This window comes from Cervus elaphus, chromosome X (assembly GCF_910594005.1).
Source record: "Cervus elaphus chromosome X, mCerEla1.1, whole genome shotgun sequence".
In the NCBI taxonomy this organism is placed as follows: domain Eukaryota; kingdom Metazoa; phylum Chordata; class Mammalia; order Artiodactyla; family Cervidae; genus Cervus; species Cervus elaphus.
The window spans coordinates 156,083,016-156,102,513 of NC_057848.1; the positions used below are offsets into that span (position 1 = coordinate 156,083,016).

The window sequence follows — 19,498 nt, forward strand, 5'->3', positions numbered from 1 at the left end:
TCTCAAAAGAAGTAGTTTTACTTTCCCAAGACTCCAGATTTCTGCTGTCTGCTCAGTCTTGTTCATTAAACTCACCCAGTTGTTTTCAGAATTCATGCATCCCCCTTCTTTCTCCTTATTTTCTCAAACTGAGGCTAAATGTTTGCTCAGAGGATCAGGATCCGCTGCAGCTGTGGGCAAGCCTTCACCAGCCTCTCTTGCAACTGTTCTGCTCACTTGAGCCATAACCTGTGACAGCACAAAGCATAGATTTATCAATGTCTCATTTTTTCACACATCATTATTGAGGATTTGAGCAGGACTGGGGCAAAGTTAACTTGTGTGCTTTCTGGGAAGAATAGATTTGCTTAAGGAAGACTGTCAACAAGATTTCAGCACAAATATTTGTTTTGGAAATATTTTTAAAACCTCTAACAATTCTATCCAAATAGGTTGGACTCCTGCCCCTTCAATTTACCTACCTCTTATAGAGACTGGGGATTATTTAGTTGTAATGTTTGTAAGTGTTTTTGTTAGAATTCTTACTCTGTATAATATCATCTTTTAACAAAGCTGAGAGAGGAAAGGACAATAAGTATTTATAGAGTTACATTAACCTGTTTGTTTACCTTCCTAATTCCTTTCATTTGTTCTGTGGATTCAGGTTACCAAACGGTGCTATTTCCTTATTCAAGTACAGCCTTGTTTCTACCTACATCTTTTGTACTGTTAGTGCCAAATATGTTACATATATATGAATACATGTTATAGGCTCCAACATGTGATTATATACATAATTTTGTGCCATTGTCTTTTAAACCAGTTAAGACAAGAAAAGAAATGAGCAATTATACTGTTTCTTACAGTTACCTATATAACTAACTTTATTGCATATTTTTTCTTTTTTTTTGTTGTTTTTAATCTCTTTATTTTTTTTCCATTTATTTTTATTATTTGGAGGCTAATAACTTTAGAATATTGTAGTGGTTTTTGCCATACATTGACATGAATCAGCCATGGATTTTATTTGGCTGAGCCAGGTCTTAGTCGCAGTAAACAGGATCTTCAATTTTCATTGTGGTATGTGGGATCTTTAGTTGCAACATGTGAACTCTCAGTTGCAGCATGTGGGATCTAGTTCTCTGACCAGGAACCCTGGTCTCCTGCATTGGGGGGCGCAGAGTCTTAGCCACTGGACCTCCAGGGAAATCCCCATACTTTGTTTTTATTGTGTGAATTAAAATTGCTGTCTGGTATCACTTGCTTTCAGCCTGAAGAACTTCCTTTAGTATTTTTTTTTTAATGAAACGTGTCTTCTAGGAACAAACTATCTCAGTTTGTGTTTACTTAAAAATGTCCTTATTTTCTCCTTTTCTCCTCAGATTTCCTTTCAGATCCTTTGTTAAGGTGTTGAAATTTTCTCTAAAGATCTTGTGTACTTTAGGTAAAGTTAGATTCTCCTTCATTTATAAAAGATAGTTTTGCTAGATACAAGATTTTGGTTGACTTTCTTATCCTCATCTCTTTGAATATGTTGTTATACTGCCTTCTAACTTTCATTGCTTCTGATTAAAAAAGTCAGATGTTTATTTTATTGAGTTACCCTTGTACACAATAAGACACTTTTTTCTCTTGCCGCTTTCAAGACTTTGTCTTTCACAGTTTTGACTACAGTGTATCTGAATGTGGCTGTCTTTGAGTTTATCCTGCTTGGAATTTAGCTTCTTGGGTGTATAGATTAGCTTAATCAAATTTTGAATTTTTCAGCAATTATTTCTTTTAGTGTAGTCCTGCTCCTTTCCTCTCCTCCCAGGACTCCTATTATGATCTGTTTTTGTTGGTATACTTGATGGTGTCCCACATTTCTTTGAGGTTCTGTTCATTTCCCTTCATTCTTTTTTCTCTCTGTTCTTCAGTTTGCATAATCTCTGTTGATTTGTCTACAAATTTGCTGATTCTTTCTTCCACTGTAATTTCCTGTTGAGCCCCTTCAGTGAATGTTTAATTTTGGTTATTATCCTTTCGGGACTTCCTTGGTGGCTCAGACAGTAAAGAATCTGCATACAATGCAGGAGACCCAGGTTCAATCCCTGGGTTGGGAAGATGCCCCTGGAGAAGGGAATGACTACCCATTCCAGTATTCTTGCCTGGAGAATTACATGGACAGAGGAGCCTGGCCAGCTGTAGTCCATGGTGTTGGCAAGAGTTGGACACGACTGAAAGACTAACACTATTTTCTTATTATATTTTTTAGCTTCAGGGGCTTCCCTGGTGGCTCAGACAGTAAAGAATCCACCTACAATGTGAGAGACCTGGATTCAGTCCCTGGGTTGGGAAGATCCTCTGAAGGAGGGCATGGCAACCCACTCCAGTATTCTTGCCTGCAAAATCCTCATGGACAGAGGTGCCTGGCAGGCTACAGTCTGTGGGGTTGCAAAGAGTTGGACATGACTGAGCAAATAAGCAGCACCAGAATTCCCCTTTACTTTTTTTTTTTTGGTAATTCCTAACTCTTCACTGATATTCTGTATTTGATGATGCATTGTTTGTTAAGTATGGTTTCCTTTAGTTCTTTTAGCATATTTATAGTAGCAGTTTTCAAGTCTTTGTCTCCTGAGTCCAATACCTGGCAGTTACTCATTGCCTGCTGTTTTTCATATATATGGACCACACTGCCCTGTTTCTTGCATTTTTTATATTTTTTGTGGTTGAAAACTAGACACTTCAGGTAATGTTGCAACTCTGGATACTGATTTCTCTCCCTCCTGCCTCTGCAATTTGTTCCTGTTCATTGGTTTATTTGTTGAGTGACTTCACTGGACTAGCTCACTGAGGTCTATTTCCTCCACAGTGTGCCGCCTCTGATGTCACTCCTCAGAAGGTGCAGCCTTGGGCATGCACACAGCTACCCTGTCATCCCCACCTGGGGATGGCAGTGATTATAGCTGGGCTCTCTTGGACTATACCTTTCTCTAATTTCACTATTAAGTTTTTCTTCTTGATTTTTTCTTTTTTTGGTTGCACTGGGTCTCTGTTGCTGCACACAGGCTTTCTCTAGTTGCAGTGAGCTTGGACTACTCGAACTTGCAGTGCACAGGCTTCTCATTGCAGTGGCTTCTCGTGTTGAAAAGCACAGGCTCTAGGCACACTGACTTCAGTAGTTGCGACACTCGGGCTCAGAAGCTGTTGTGCATGGGCTTAGTTGCTCCACAGTATGTGAAGTCTTGCCAGATCAGGGGTTGAACCCATGTCCCCTGCGTTGGCAGGCAGATTCTTAAACACTGGGCCACCAGGAGAGTCCCCTGGTGGGATTTAAGTTCCTGACTGGTCTTCCTCTATTGATGCCACATCCAATTGTTAGCATCCCCAAGTTGGTAGCTAATTGCTTTATTGTTTTTGCCAATAACCTGAGACATAAATCTTCCACAGTCTAATATCATTAACATTGGACTTCTTTGCAAATGTGTTTTTTTAAGGCTGTTCTTTAAGGTGTACTCTGACCACAGGAAGGCTTCCATAACTCTCTCTTCCCCTGTTTCTTTTTGTTAAACTTCTAGCTGATCTACCTTTCACCCATTGCTCTCATGGAGGTACCAGCCTCCTCTTAATTTCTTGCTACAAAAGTCTTCATTGTCTTTGGCAGCTTCCATAGGTTTGAACTTCCCCATGCTATGTTCCACATAAAACCAGTCCCCTTGGGGAGAGCTGCAGAGCTCTATGTTCTTACCTCATGCCTTGACCCTAGGCAGAGCTCTGCATCAGTGCTCCAGAGCAGGACAGGGGGATAGCAGCCTGCCTCTTTCAGAATGATACCCTGCTGTGAGTGGGCTACTGGCCAGAGCTAGCAGCCCCTGATCTTCTCAGCTTGCCTCTCCTAACATGGAACCTCCGTCCAATGTGAGCTGGGACATAGATGATCAGGGCCCAATATTCTTGGCCTGATTCACCTAAAATGCCATACAAGCGGCAAGTGGGTGAGGGGATGGAGCCCTGGTTCTCTTAACCACGCTTACCTGGAATATGGCTTTTACAACACAGGGCGGTGGTGAATGAGGATGCTGGTGGCCTAGCCTTCCTAGGGAGAAACTATCATCCTAGACTTGGGATTGGGGGTGGCAGGGGGCCGCATCTTCTTGACTGTACCCATCCAGAGTAGAACTGTCACTCTGGGCTGGAGGGTAGGGAAAGAGCAGCTTATAGCTCACGTGCTGGAGCCTCATTGCTCTTATCAAGATTTAATTGTTGTTTCGAATAAAGATCTCTTGTCCATTTGCTGTTTGCTCTTAAGACATTTTATACAGACTTGAAATGGTTTTTTTCAAGAAAAATATTTGTTACCAGTTATGGTTGATTTTCTGGGAAGGGAATCTGAGGAGCTCCACATACCTCCAGTCTAGCCCTAACTTTTTGAAAATAACAAACTCCATTCCTTCAAGGATTTTTATTTTTTACCTTCTAGACTTCAGTGATTCACACAGCTCTTTTATCCTTCTTAGTCTAAACTAGGAAATCTTTTACCATAAACTCAACCAACTTCAGGTAAAAGAACAAGCAGATTAATGTATAAATGAATGTATAATGGCATTTAATTTAATTAACTTTGGCACCATGACTTTATTGATATAGATGATGGAGAAATGTGTTTCTAACCTACCAAAAGCTTACTTTGTTGGGCACTTTGAATTGGTCTTTGAGAATTTGCAGATATTATCAGAGAGGGAAGGGTCTTTGTTCCTCTGGTGCAGGCCTTGCTCAATGATTGCTAGGAAGTAACCATGAGTCTTCCTTCTGTTCCCCATTTATCACCAACATACCCAAAATGTTGCCACCTGTCTTTATAACACACCAGCATTTGCAGTGAGAGGTGTTTAATTCCAGTATCTAGTATCCACAGTCTCCAGCTGCTGTTTTGTAGCAGGGTAAGTTCTTTCATAAAATCTGTTATCAGGAATCATGAAACATCAGGAAGGTTAGTGTTAGACAAGGGTTGGCCCACCATTTGTTTTAGTATGACCTGTGAGCTCACAATGGCTTTAACACTTTTTGATAATTGATAAAAAAATCAGAAGATGAAGAATATTTTGTTATTGTTGTTTAGTCACTAAGTTGTGTCCGACTGTTTGCAACCCTGTGGACTGTAGCCTGCCAGGCTGCTCTGTCCATGGGATTTCCCAGGCAAGAATACTGGAGTGCGTTGCCTTTTCCTTCTCCAGGTAGTCCTCCCAACCCAGGGATTGAACCAGCGTCTCCTGCATTGGCAGGCAGATTCTTTACCACAGAGCCACTGGGGAAGCCCAAAGAATATTCTAGGACATATGAAAATATGAAATTCAGAGTTTTGCCCATAAATAGTTTCACTGGGCACAGCCATGCTCATGTGTCTACGTCTTGTCTGTGGCTGCTTTAACAGCAGAGTTGAGTACTTGGAGAGTAGAGATTATATGGCCCACAAGACCAAAAATATTTTTACAGAAAAAGTGTGCCGATGCAGTCTCAAGTATGATTGAATGGAGCAGCGCTAGTCATTTTTGCTTAACAAAGTATTTTAGGGCCTACAGACAGCTCAGCAGGTATATAGATGCCCTGGGAGGTACAAAAGAAGGAGAGAATTTCAAGACAATTATTTGATTTTGAATTTGGATAGAAGAATACCACCTGTCCTTGTGTAAGCAAATCTTACTCAAAAGGAAAACTAAAATGTCTGTCACATATATGTTTAAAACCAGTTCCCCAGTGTGGAGTTTTCCCAAGACTTCTGTTTGATCTGAAATTGTGGCATTCTGACCATTGTCTCTGGGGTGAGTGAATTCCTTTGTAATTTAGAAGGAGATGTATTGCTCGTTTGACTTCTCGTTCTTGCTGAAAGTATGCTTCCCAAGGTTGTGCATTTTGCCACATTATCCCGTCACTTCATGGCAAATAGATGGGGAAACAGTGACAGACATTATTTTTTAGGACTCCAAAATCACTGCAGATGGTGACTGCAACCATGAAATTAAAAGACACTTAACTCCTTGTAAGAAAAGCTATGACCAACCTAGACAGCATATTAAAAAGCAGAGACATTACTTGGCCAACAAAGGTCCATCTAGTCAAGGCTATGGTTTTTCCAGTAGTCCTGTATGGATGTGAGAGTTGGACTATAAAGAAAGCTGAGCACCAAAGAATTGATGCTTTTGAACTATGGTGTTGGAGAAGACTCCTGAGAGTCCCTTGGACAGCAAGGAGATCCAACCAGTCCATCCTAAAGGAAATCAGTCCTGAATATTCATTGAAATGACTGATGTTGAAGCTGAAACTCCAATACTTTGGCCACCTGATGTGAAGAACTGACTCATTTGAAAAGACCCTGATGCTGGGAAAGAGTGAAGGTGGGAGAAGGGGATGAAAGAGGATGAGATAGTTGGATGGCATCACCGACTCAATGGACATGAGTTTGAGTAAACTTCAGGAGTTGGTGATGGACAGGGAGGCCTGGCGTGCTGCAGTCCATGGGGTCTCCAAGAGTTGGACATGACTGAGCAATTGAACTGATGCCAAATTTCCTAGATAACTCCCTTAGTTTAACAAATTAAAGGGAAAAAATCAGATGTATTATTGCTTGCATCAAATTCTTTAAAACTTAGTGAAGAGATAGGAATTAATACGTCAGAAATTTTAACATAGTGGCTTTTTGTAACAGTACAGACCAAAAATAGACTGTAATAGTAGAGTGTCCTTTAAGAGCATATTGTGGTCCTCCAAATATTCTAAAAACTGAGCATGGGCTTGAAAAAGTGAAAAGTGAAAGTCTCTCAGTCGTGTCCAGCTCTTTGCAACCCCATGAACTGTATAGTCCATGGAATTCTCCAGGCCAGAATACTGGAGTGGGTAGCCTTTCCCTTCTCCAGGGGATCTACCCAACCCAGGGATCAAACCTAGATCTCCCTCATTGCAGGCGGATTCTTTACCAGCTGAGCCACAAGGGAAGCCCAAGAATACTGGAGTGGGTAGCCTATCCCTTCTCCAGGGTATCTTCCCGACCCAGGAATCAAACCGGGGTCTCCTGCATTCAGGCAGATTCTTTACCAACTGAGCTATCAGGGAGCCCAGGTATGGGCTGAATGCTGTTTAAAAGTAGTATTTCTTTTTCTATTTCATGTTCAGTGTTCCCATTTCATTTAGTTTATGTTTCCCAATTTCTGTGTCTCTTTTCTGTTTTTCTTTCTCAAGCCTTTATCAAGCATAGTAGAAAAACTTTTGTATACATATATGTATATATATGTGTATGTGTATATAGTATGTATGATATATATTTTAGAAATGTTATGAATTTTTGCCTAGCTAAAAAATTTATGACATTTTAATTCCACTTTTTTGACAGTATAAATAGAATGCTAGGTTTCTAATTAATATTCACTCAAAACTTTGATATAGTTCCATGTATTTTGGCATCTGATATTACTGCTAAAAGACTAGAAAGTTCATTATCTTAGTGGTCTTTTTCACAAAAATTTGAAGCTCAAAGCTTCTAGTCCAGTTCTGAGAATATCAAGAAAATACTATGTTGTTTAAAAAAAAAAAAAAAATGGAAAATGTGATAACAGTTTTATTAACTAAAGTACAAATTTTGTACAAATTTCATAATATTTTACGCCAGTGTTTGTTATTTATTTTCATACTTTATTCAAGATTCTGCTTTGTATTTACTTGCATTGAGCAGTTTCAGCTGCATGCAACAAATTCTGGTAAATCTCTTTTCATTTTTATTCTGTTACAAATATTTTCTAATTTTCCTTGTTAGGGCTTCTTAGATACAACCATCATTTAAAAGTGGACATTTAATTTTCAAATACATGGGTTTTTTAAAGTATCTTTGATATTAATTTTTCATTTTAATATTTCTCATTTAAACACTTTCTTCTCTGTAATCACCCTCTGTGTTTTTTCAGTCTTCTAAGTTTACTGAGGCTTTCAATGGCTAAGTCAAAGATCTCTCTTGGTAAATGTCACATTGGACTTGAAAATATGTGGGTTATTTTCAAATATCTTTTGATACTGATTTCTAACATAATTCCACAGTGATAAGAGAACCGACTCTGTATGATTTCAGTACCTTTAGACCATGAAATTTTTGCACCTGTTTTATGTCCCTGGATATGTTCCAGTGTCTCCTAGTTTATATATAATCTATGGGAACTTGAATAGAATTTGTATCCTACTGTGTGTGAAAATTGTATGAATCTTAATTATGTTGAATTGGTTCATGGCGCTTTCCTTCTACTTTTCTGTATATTCATTCTATTAATACTTGAGAGTTTGATAAGGAAACTCCAACTAAAAATTTATCTATTTAAAATAATTGTAATATATAGTAGAACTATATGTAACTTTGTTGTATATTTTCCAAGTCTCCTGTAAATGTGTTATCATACTTTCATAATTTAAAAACTGAAAGAGTAAAAAAAAATAAAGGTAGTGTTTATGCTTTAAAAAATGGTTACAGTTTGACTATGAATCATGATTATTCCATAGAAAAAGCATAGTTTTACTTGAGTATTATTTGACAATATAAAAATTTGTAAACAAATTTTTTCCCAAAACATCTCTGGGACTAATCATATCTATTAATATCTGCTTCCTGCAAAACAGTTTCTACTCAACAAAGTTTATAAATAATTCACCTGTGGTTAAATTATCAAATAATAAGGCTTTTCCAGCCATGCCAAAAGAAAGAAATTAAACCTTTACATTTTGCTTCCTGGTTATCATTGGGCTGAAGTTCCCTGTGATTTGGAGGATATGTAATGAAATATAATTTCTGAGAATTAAAAACCTAAAATCTCTGCCAGTGAAATTCAGAGATGTATACTGCCCAGTTCAGCATTGAAAACCAAATTTTTGTTGTATTCCCATGTGTTAGAGCTTGTGAAATGGAGTGGTTTCCTGTTTGTGTCTGATAGATTCATAGTCATATTGTGCAAGTAGTTGTCCATCGTCAGGCGTATTCTCCTTTCCTGTCCCACCAAGGTTCCACCTGCCCAAATCCACAGCTGTGCTTCTCCATTGCTTATTTTGTGAAACATTTTTGTTTCTTTTTTCCAGGCATCCAGTGGAAATTATTATTTCATCCCATACATCGTGACACCATGCGCTGATTATTTTTGCTGTGAGAGTGATGCCCAGCGGCGTGCCTCGGAGTACATGCAGCCCAACTGGGACACCCTCCTGGGTCCACTGTGTGTGCCTCTGGTGGACAGGTTTACTAGCCTCCTCAAGGACATCCATGTGACCTCATGGTAATTCCCATCAACTGTCCTCAATCTTGGGAGCTTGGCCAAAATTTTCCCTTCATGTCCATGGAGGTGATGTACCTTCAAGAGACCATAGTGCCCAGAGAGTGGGGAATTCCAACCAGTCATTTTAAAGTCATCCTGGAATCCAGGGTTCCACACTGGCTCACTGCATTGGGCTGTTGAGGTGTAGCTGAAAGAGAATGAAACTGGAGTTGAGGTCAGGGTTCAGTTTGTGTTTGGTTCCAGCTCCTTATGCAACCTTGACAAATAACTTTTCTGTAGTTGTTTTGTCATCTAGAAGATAAGGAACTTAAATCATTAATTTTCTTTAATGCTCTTTCAACTCTGACATTCTGTGTTCTAAGATCGTTTCTGAAGGTGAGTTCCTGCCCACCGCCAATCAGCTGTTGAAGTTGTTAAAATGTGTCAGCAAGGCTATTCCAAACATTAGCCCCTATGCTGTACAGGTCAGGGTATTGAGTCAAGCTGAAGCCATCCTGACCACAGTGTTACCTGGGACGTGTTCTTGGTAGATTTATGTCGGAGAAGGCGTGGAGCAGTGATTCAAGAGCTGACAGGTTTGGGTTTGAATCCTGGCTCAGGCGGTCCTTCACTGTGTAGCCTTGGAACAGTCAGCTCACCTCTTGGAGCCTCAGTGCTCAAGAAACCAGCCCTTGAAATATCCCTGTTTTGAAACTTGAAGGCAGAAAAGTTATTCCACTTAAAGAAAGAATTCAGATTTTCTTTGCCTGTAGCCAATTTAAAGGATTTACTCCTGAAAGTTAAGTCACAAGGAGAAGGATTTGTCTTTCCAAAACAAATGAAAATCCAAAGCGCTGGCAGAACTGACTTGAAGTATAAGGGCCACACGTCCCTCTGGCTTGCGCTGTGGCCCCCCAAACTGTGGGGCTGGTGGGAGGTGCATGCTTGTTCAGTCTGTTCTCCTTTTCTATCCTGTCACCTCTTCTCTGGACACACAGTTTCCGCTACAGGTTGTAAAGGGAAAAGAAGACTGGCAACTCAGGCATATGTGACCACATGCCAATCTAGAAAGTAAACGGGGCACCTTTTGCAGCACATCCCTCAAAAACCTCATTCGGCCCCAGCTTGCTAACTGTTGTCTTAACTGCACAGTGAATATTCTAGTGAGGTTCAGGGAGAAAAGTCTCCCAGTATCATTTTTTTTCAGGTCTGACAAGGAAGTAGGCTAGCTTGAGTCTGCCAGGTGAGCAAGGTGTCTGCAAGAAGTGGCCTCAGGTTTGTTTCTCATTCATTTCATGTATGTTTCAGTAGGAAGACAAGTCTTTCAATTTGGTTTAATTTCAAAGAACTTGAAATACCTGTTGGTTGATTCCACCCCTTGAACTCCCAGATACCTGGCAAGGGTTAGTGAGAGGATAAATGATGCTAATGGTTGAAAACATCTGTAAGAGGGATGGCAGATAAATTTTCAGCTCAAGTGCCAACTTGCATAGGTTGATGAAGGCCACCCAGAGCCCTGTGCAGAAAAGGGGTTTGAAGCCATTTCCAAGTTCACACTGATTAGCAGTATCTTTCCTGGTTACCAGAGGCAGAAATGGCTGCATGTTTATTACATACATGGTGTCTCCAAGCCATACTTAATTCAGTGTTTTGTTTATTTACTTACAGGTTACTGTTCTTATTAGGTTTCTTAGTTTATTGAAGATATTTTTCAGAGCTCCCCTTGAAAACAAGACTAAAGTGGACATTTTCACTTGACAGGCAAAACTACTAATACTTTAATAGCTTTTGATGCCTTTATAGTCCAGCAAATGGACAATGGCTATCACTCAACTTAATTATTCACTTGATTAATCATAGAATTTTAAACATTAGTAGAATCTACTAATTTGCTCATCATCGAGGTAATAAGAGACAAGGAAATAAAAATTAAAGCAGTGCACTGATACTTTTATATCAGAGCACACTGATACTTTTATATCAGAGCACTTTCACTTTACTTAAGTGAAAGTAATTTCACTTAATTACTGAAATGTTGAGATTTATTATAAGCATTGGACCAGGCAGTGTACTGTAAACACTTTTTTGGACAGAGTTTTGTAACAATTAAAACCAACATTGGTTATTCTTTGGTATTGTTTCTCATCCTCTGAAGACTATTACTTGTTAAACTTGCTCTTTTTAATAACCTATTTTTACTGTCTACAGTTAAATCATTTCAGCTACGTAATGGGTTGATAGTATTACAACTTGATCATGCCCAGTTTCCATAGAAAAAAAATTTCTTGGAAAGTAGACAACATATTTAAATTCATCTATTTTAAACCAAGTACCGAATACTAGCATTGGTTCTTGGAGACATGATGAGACATTCTAGTGTGAATTTAAACTGCTTTAAATGTTGTAATACCTCCCTGTTATTATCTGGATGCCCACATAAAGGAAGTTCTATGTCTTCCATTAGGAAAGCATTCTGGCTGTCAAAAATGACACAGAGAATAGGGGGTGAAAGGCAGAGGTGGTCTGCAGGTATCCAGGCATGGCTTCTTGTATTGCTCATGGACACATCCAGATTTTGTTTCTCGACCAAGTGTAAAAAGCTTTGTGGTTACTATCTGGGGATACCTGAAAGATACATCTTAAAGACATTCATCTTACTATGTTTCATGTCTTTGGAGTTTTGTTCAGCTTTGTGAAAAATCTCTTAATGGTGGGGGAAATTACTGTTCAAGTGAAGTACTTTCTTGTTCTTTATGTGTTTGAAAATACTGGAGGAGAGGGGATGGGGTGGGATAGCTAGTGAGTCCTGTGTGTTATCCAAATACATCAGGGGTCAACTTTGAAAATATTTTCAAGGTCATAATAAACTGATTTTCTTTGTAACTGTTGAGTGGTTAGGTTTTTGCAAAGTGACACTCACAACTAGGACGTGCTCCCCATTGGCTGATCCTGGGAGGCTCAACTGTGGGTGAGGCTCCCGTGTGTTAGCCTAAGTCATGTCCATGAGAGCTAGGTTTGTTTGAGCTGCAGCACAGTCCTGGATGCTTGTAGCCGTGACTGGAGCTTTTCTTGTTTCCCTCTCCAGTGCTTATTACAAAGAAACCTTGTTAAATGACATCCGGAGAGCCAGAGAGAAATACCAGGGTGATGAACTGGCCAAGGAGCTGGCTCGGATCAAACTCCGCATGGATAACACTGAGGTTCTAACCTCAGACATCGTGATTAATTTACTGCTATCCTATCGCGATATCCAGGTATGCCTTATGCTTAGCTAAAGCTAACACAGTTCTTCCCTGACATGAGGAATTCCTTGTATGAGGTACTCATGCACTAGCTGTATGGTTAGGTAGTTGTTTTATAGCCAAAATAGGAATGTGGCTGGGTCATAGGTCACCTCGCACATCTTTTGTGGTAGAAATGTTGCAGAAGGTTTTGTCATATCAGAAGGGTGCTCCAGCAAATTCTTAGATATGGTACTGCTTAGTAAAAGGAGTTCAGAATTTAACAGTTTATATGCAATTTGTGCTAGGCGTTGTTCCAAGCCCTTTGCAAGCCCTAATTCACTTAATCCTCTTCAGAAGCCTATGGGGTGCACAGTCCGATTATTCCCATTGTAAAAATGAGGAACATGAGGTACAGAGAAGCTAAATAACTTGCCTGAGGTCACACAGTGGTTGGCAAAAGTCAAGATTCCAACTGAGGTAACCAGCCCTGTTGTCCTTGCTCTTAATGCCTCTCCTCTTCTACTCCCTTTAGGCCTTTGTCACTCCCTTCTTGGTTTAGCACTACCTGTTAGTGAAAGGGAGAGCAGGAGTAATACAGGCATGTCCAGGAACCTGGGGCTGCAGGGCTTTATTCTCAGACAATGGACAGAGACTTCTGGAAAGTCCTGAAGATGGGGTTTGTAGAATATGGCACCATGGAGGAAAGCAATCATTTCCCCCCTCCAGGTTTAATGCCATGGAGCCATTTCCAAGATGTCTTGTCTTCCGTCCCTTTGGAGGAACACAGAGTGCTGTACATAACCTGTAGAATTCTATCAGTACAAAGCCATGTTGGAGGTTGTTGGCCACAGGTCTTTAGACAAAAGAGGCTTCCATTTATGACCTGAGCCAAGAACAAGAGTCAACCACTTAAGGAACTCATGCCCCTGGTGACAAACAGATGCATCTAATTGATTTTAATAGCAGATGCTATTAGAAATTATGCTGAGTGATGCCCCATGGAACAAGAGAATGGGAAGGACCTTGTTTGAGGTCTTTCTTCCATTGAGCGGCTGGCTTCCTTCTGCCCTTGCTTTCATGCATCTCTCCTCTTTATAACCTTCCCTTGGTGGGACTCTGAGGCTCAAAGATGAGTCAGAAGCTTCTTGCTGTACTCTGCTTTCCCTTTCCTTGGGCAGCAGCATCCAATTGTAATGCCACAAAACAGGCGTGAGATTTCGGTGGGAAGTCCTCGTCTGCTAACTGTGGCCAGCTGTCAGCAAGTTGGCCAGTAACAGTGATTCTGAGCCGGCTGAAAGGGTAGCAGATGGCACTGCTCACAGGGGATACAGCCGAGACGAACACGGTAGCAGTTTTTCCCTGGGTAATTACGCAGTTTAGAGCCATGGTTCTCAAGGCGGGGACATGTGGTAGTGTCTGGAGGTATTTTGGGTTGTCACAACTGGGGGCAGGGGCCAGAGTGCTCCTGGCACTGAGTGGGTCAAGGTCACAGGACAGCCCCCAGGGTAAAGAATGATCCAGCCCCCAAATGTCACTAGTGCCAAGGTTGAGAAACTGATTTAAATGAATTGGATTGTTTCTGACAAAATAGGAAGCCTTGGGATATTTCCTCCCTTTATGTGGCAAATGACTGTAAGATTTCCTATATATTTACGTCCAGTTCATTTTAACCCACAGCCCTGCCAGTGGTGATAACTCTTCTACACTCAAAATGTGGTAGCTTTTCCTAGCTGCTTGGCTCATTCGTTTTCTTTTATTGTCTCTGAATCTAACTTCCTTTCCTTGGTCCTTTTGTGACCTCTGAGAGCAGAGATTCTTCCTCTGTCTTCTCTCATCCATCTTGTTGTTGTTTTTAATCTCATTGCTGTTCTTTTAAGGACTTTAACTTCACTAAATACTGCCTGTAGGTAAGGGCCTATATTTAAATGCTGAGGTGGTCTCATGCTGATAACTGTTTAAGAAAACCTGCAAAGAGCTGCGTTTCCTCTCTCACCTTGGGACCTCTTGCCAACAGGACTACGATGCAATGGTGAAGCTGGTAGAAACACTGGAGATGCTGCCTACGTGTGATTTGGCTGACCAGCATAACATTAAATTCCACTATGCGTTTGCACTGAATAGGTAAGAGTGATAATGTATGGATAGAGTTTTGAAGCAGGCCAGCTGTTAAATTTTGCTTCCTTTTTTTCTTCTTTTTTAAATTGTAGTATAATTGCTTTACAATGTTGCTAGTTTCCACTGTCCAACTAAGTGTATCAGCTATATGTATGTGTATATCCCCTACCCCTTCAGGCTCCCTCCCAGCCCTATCCTACCTTCTAGGTCATCACGGAGCACCGGGCTGAGCTCCCTGTCTTACACAGCAGCTTCCCATCAGCTCGTTTACACATGGTAGTGAATATATGCCATTGCTACTCTGTCAGTTTGTCCCACCCTCCCCTTCCCCCACTGTATTCACATGTCCATTCTCTATGTCTTTATCTCTGTTTTTGCCCTTCAGATAGATTCATCTGTACCATTTTTCTAGATGCCACAAATATGTATTAATACATGATACTTGTTTTTCTCTTTCTGACTTATTTTACTCTGTATGACAGATTCTAGGTCCATCAACATCACTGCAAATGACCCAATTTCATTCCTTTTTAGGGCCAAGTAATATTTCATCATATATATATATATATATATATATATATATATATATATATATATATGTCTCACATCTTCTTTATCTATTCCTCTGTTGATGCACATCTAGGTTGCTTCCATATCCTGGCTATTGTAAATAGTGCTGCATTGAACATTGGGGTACATCTGTCTTTTTGAATTATGGTTTTCTAAAGGTATACGACCAGTAGTGGGATTGCTGGGTCATATCATACCTTTACTTTGAGTTTTTTAACGAACCTCCATACTGTTTTCCATTGTGGCTGTACCAACTTATACTCCCACCAACAGTGTAGGAGGGTCTCCTTTTCTCCACACCCTCTCCAGCATTTATTGTTTGTAGACTTTTTGATGATGGCCATTCTGAGCAGTGTGAGGTGATACCTCATTGCAGTTTTGATTTGCATTTCTATAATAATTAGTAATGTTGAGCATATTAAATTCTGTTTCCTTCTTTCATTCAACCCTCGTTGAGTATGAGCCAGATCATGGCTGAATGCCAAAGTTAAGAAAATGGACATGACATGATCTTGACTTTTAGGGACTTTGTCTTCGGAGCATATATTATAGCTGTGAGGTCAGACATGTACCTAAACCCCTGCAGCTCAGAGTGATAAATGTCTTCATGAATACCACAGCATAGTAGAGGGAGGAAGTCATTCTGCTTTGAGGTTTTCAAGAAGCTTCTCGGGAGTCTTTCGGGCTGGGTTTTGAAGACTTGATAAGCATTGCCTCATGGGCGGGAGAGACTGCAGGATAGGGGTGGGGAAGAGACCACTCCACTTGGCCAGAAGTGTGAGCAGAGTTCTTCAGGTGCAGTGTGCTTTCACGGAACCTCAAGAATACGAGCTATAGGTGCAGCAAATGTGTGCAGTGAGGCAGAGTATGGAGGGTGGGACTGTGTTGTGAAAGGACTGTATATATACAAACGAGGAGCTGAAAGTGTCTCATAGACTGTGGAGGTAGGGGGCTAGTTTAACAACAGGATTAACATTGTATGGTGGGGACGGGGGCTACTGTCTTCCTGTACTAGTGTAATCTGAATTACTGGGCTAGGTAGAGTATGTGAGACTTGAAAATTCCTGCCTGGAGACCCTGAGCCTCAAAAGCTTATTGCTAGGGGTGTCAGCTAAGATGCTGTAGTATAGAGACCCCAAATGCAATGATTGAAATTTCTCTTTCACATAGCAGTCTAGAGGTGAGTGGACCAGGTTAGTGGCATAGGAGTTGTTCAGTGACCTAACTTCTGCCCATTTTGTTGCTCTTTCATTCCCAAGAGTGTTCTCTTCTAGTTGAAACTCAGTCACTGCTTTACTCTTTGTTCCAGCCTGATGAAAGGAGTAGTGTGGAAGCCCAGTTAAGCTGTTTCCTTTAAAGCAAGTAGAATTTGCATGGGCCACTTCCACTGACATTCTGTTGGTGAGAGCACAGTCACATGACATCTATCTAACTATAAAGGAAGCTGGGAAATGGAGCCTTTCACTGAGTGGCCATGTGGAGAATAACTAGGAGTTTGATGCATCTAATCTCACAAAATCTGAGCTGCCTAAACGTCTTAGTCCTACAGTTACTCTTCCTCCCCGATAAGATACAGGAAGAGAGGTGGTATTAGGTGAACATAGAGCTACATATAAGTCCACTTGCTGCTGGGGCTGGGAATCACTCATGTTTGAATCACACCGCCAAAAACTTGAGGATATTCAAAGGTAGCTTGAGAACCAGAGTTCTGGCACCTTCTTATCAACCCTCCATGGCAAACATCTTCCTTAGGGAATGAGTACAGTGAGGGTTGATGGGGACCGAGTTAGAGGACACTTGCATCTGATTTCTCAGAGGCTTGACTTTGCTTCAGCAGCTGGATTAAGCTGTAGATGGTGGACTTGCCACTGGCAGCAGCCACACAATCCATGGCTTCAGGATTCTTGTAATGCATATGAGGCAACATCTCTCTTTTCTATTGAAGTATATAAAGCACATAGGCAGTGAAGTATGTAGATCTTTATACAACTTGAGTTTTAATAAATAGATAAACACATGTAAACAACACCCCTATCAAAATGAAATATTTCCACCCCCGCGCCAGAAGTTCCCTTGTTCCCCTTTGCAGGTAGTCCCCACACCTGTACAGGCAGCCACTCCTCATATATTGCAATCTCTGTCCCCAGAGATGAGTTTTTTCTGTCCTTGAACTTTGTATAAATGGAATCACACAGTATGGGCTTCCCAGGTGTCTCAGTGGTAAAGAATCCACCTGCCAATGCAGGAGACACAGGTCAGGAGGATCCTTTGGAGAAGAAAATGGCAACCCACTCCAGTATTCTCGCCTGGAGAATTCCATGGATAGAGGAACCTGACGGGCTACAGTCCATGGGGTCACAAAGAGTCAGACATGACCAAGTGATTAAACAGCAGTCACATAGTACGTACTCTTTGGTGTCTGGCTTCCTACACTCAGTGTCGTGTTTCTGAGATTCGTCCATACTGTTCGCTGTGTTGGTAGTTCATTCCTTCTCCTTGCTATGGAGTACTTTGTTGTGTGGATATGCCACAAGTGATTTACCCATCTTACAGCTGGTAGACCTCTAGGTCGTTTCCAATTTGGGGGTACTGAAAACAGTGCTGCTATTAGCATTTTATGTGCATGGCTTTTGCACACCTCTGGGCACATTTCTGTTGGGTACATAGCACATGCTTGTAGATGTGCTACTGTACTAGATATCTGCAAACAGTGGTAAAGTGAAAGTTTCTTAGTCATGTCCAGCTCTTTGCGATCCCATGGACTGTAGCCTGCCAGGCTCCTCTGTCCATGGAATTCTCCAGGCAAGAATACTGGAGTGAGTAGCCATTCCCTTCTCCAGGGGATCTTCCCAACCCCGGGATTGAACCCAGGCCTCCCACATCGCAGGCAGATTCTTTACCATCTGAGCCACCAGGCAACCAGCAAGCAGTGGTAGTCAGGATTTGTACTCTCTTTGGTGGAGGAGCTCCATGGTCTCTATGAAAATAAGCCTTTTCTCTCCCCAGAAGTCTTTAAACTCAGCATCCCCAAGGCGGGGAACATGGGGATGGGCATCTTCCTTAAGCATGAAAAGGAAGTTCTGTAACTCTGTCCCCCCAGAGTAGTGGGGAGATATATATAATTTATATGTAATTATATATTAAATATATATAATTTATTATAATTTATTCTTAAATCACACTTAAATATAATTTATTATATTATCTTATAAATATATATCTTATATATATCTTTTTATATATCATATATATTTATACTATATATTATAATTTATACTTAATTATATATTAAGTATATGTAATTTATTATTATAATTCTTAAATCATACTTAAATATAATTTATATATTATCTTAAATGTAATTTATTCTTTTGTTTGTTTGTTTTGTTTTTATAGTTTAAAAGAATTTATTTTCGCCAAAACAAGGAGTGCCCTTATAAACAAATGAGCACATTATATTCAAGCTTACATAGGTATGAGCATTTTAACAGTACAATCCTGCTGTCACCAGGGTATGAGATAACTGACCTGACTGCATTAGCTGCACTCAGGCTGAACTGTCAACAGAATCCAGTAAAATAATCTGGATAATGCAGACCAAATAAAAACAAACAAACAAGAAAGCAGATGGAAGCAGAGCTCTCTCTTGCCTGTGTAACTCTGACACAGTCAGACAGCACACACTGGGTTTATGTCTCAATGTGACACTTACCGCCCTCTCCCGGCCTGAGGTCCAGGGCGGGCAGGGACTCCGCGTGCAGGAAGTAGAGGGTGGGGCTCACTGTGAAGAGCACGTAGTTGTGTAGTTGTCGTGGCGCTCGTCCAAGATGGTGAGCACCAGGTCACCCACCTGGAAATCTCTAATGGCTATCTTCTCAGAATACCTCGAGGATACGGAAGACATGCTCTGAGACATCAGTCTCTGATTTAACCACTTGTTTTCTTCTTCTTTCAACTGTAGTGTTCGTTCCAACAGCATTATCCGCTGTCTTTCTTCAGAGAGCACGTGGACGTTTTCTTGGACAGACATCGTGCTGGTCTCCATGGCTGAGTCTGGCCTCCCCTCACCAAGGGTGTCCAGGGCCTCTACCGGGGGCTCAGGAGCACAGGCCCCGTACAGCTCTGGGGCTGCGGCCATGCCCGGGGAGGGCACGAAGGCGCCGCCCCGCAGCCGGCTGACCTCCTCTTCCAGTCGCTTCTTCTCCTCCAGCAGACGCGCAAGGTCCTCAGACAGGGACTCGATCAGATCTTTGTCCCGCTCCTGCTGCTGCATTGTGTTCTTGAGCTTATCACTGAGATCATTGATTATGTTTTCTTTCCTCATTTTCTCTCTTGTTAAAATGGTGTTAAAAT

General features: G+C 40.9%; 1 protein-coding gene across 1 annotated transcript in view; it reads left to right on the forward strand.

Moving 5' to 3' along the window:
• MAP3K15 (mitogen-activated protein kinase kinase kinase 15) overlaps positions 1-19,498 on the forward strand; it is a 138,915-nt gene that overhangs the window by 42,562 nt on the left and 76,855 nt on the right. Inside the window, exons 4-6 of the mRNA XM_043896895.1 lie at positions 9,064-9,257; positions 12,322-12,490; positions 14,475-14,581. Coding sequence (XP_043752830.1) covers positions 9,064-9,257; positions 12,322-12,490; positions 14,475-14,581 — 470 coding nt within the window. The remainder of the gene's footprint in view (positions 1-9,063; positions 9,258-12,321; positions 12,491-14,474; positions 14,582-19,498) is intronic.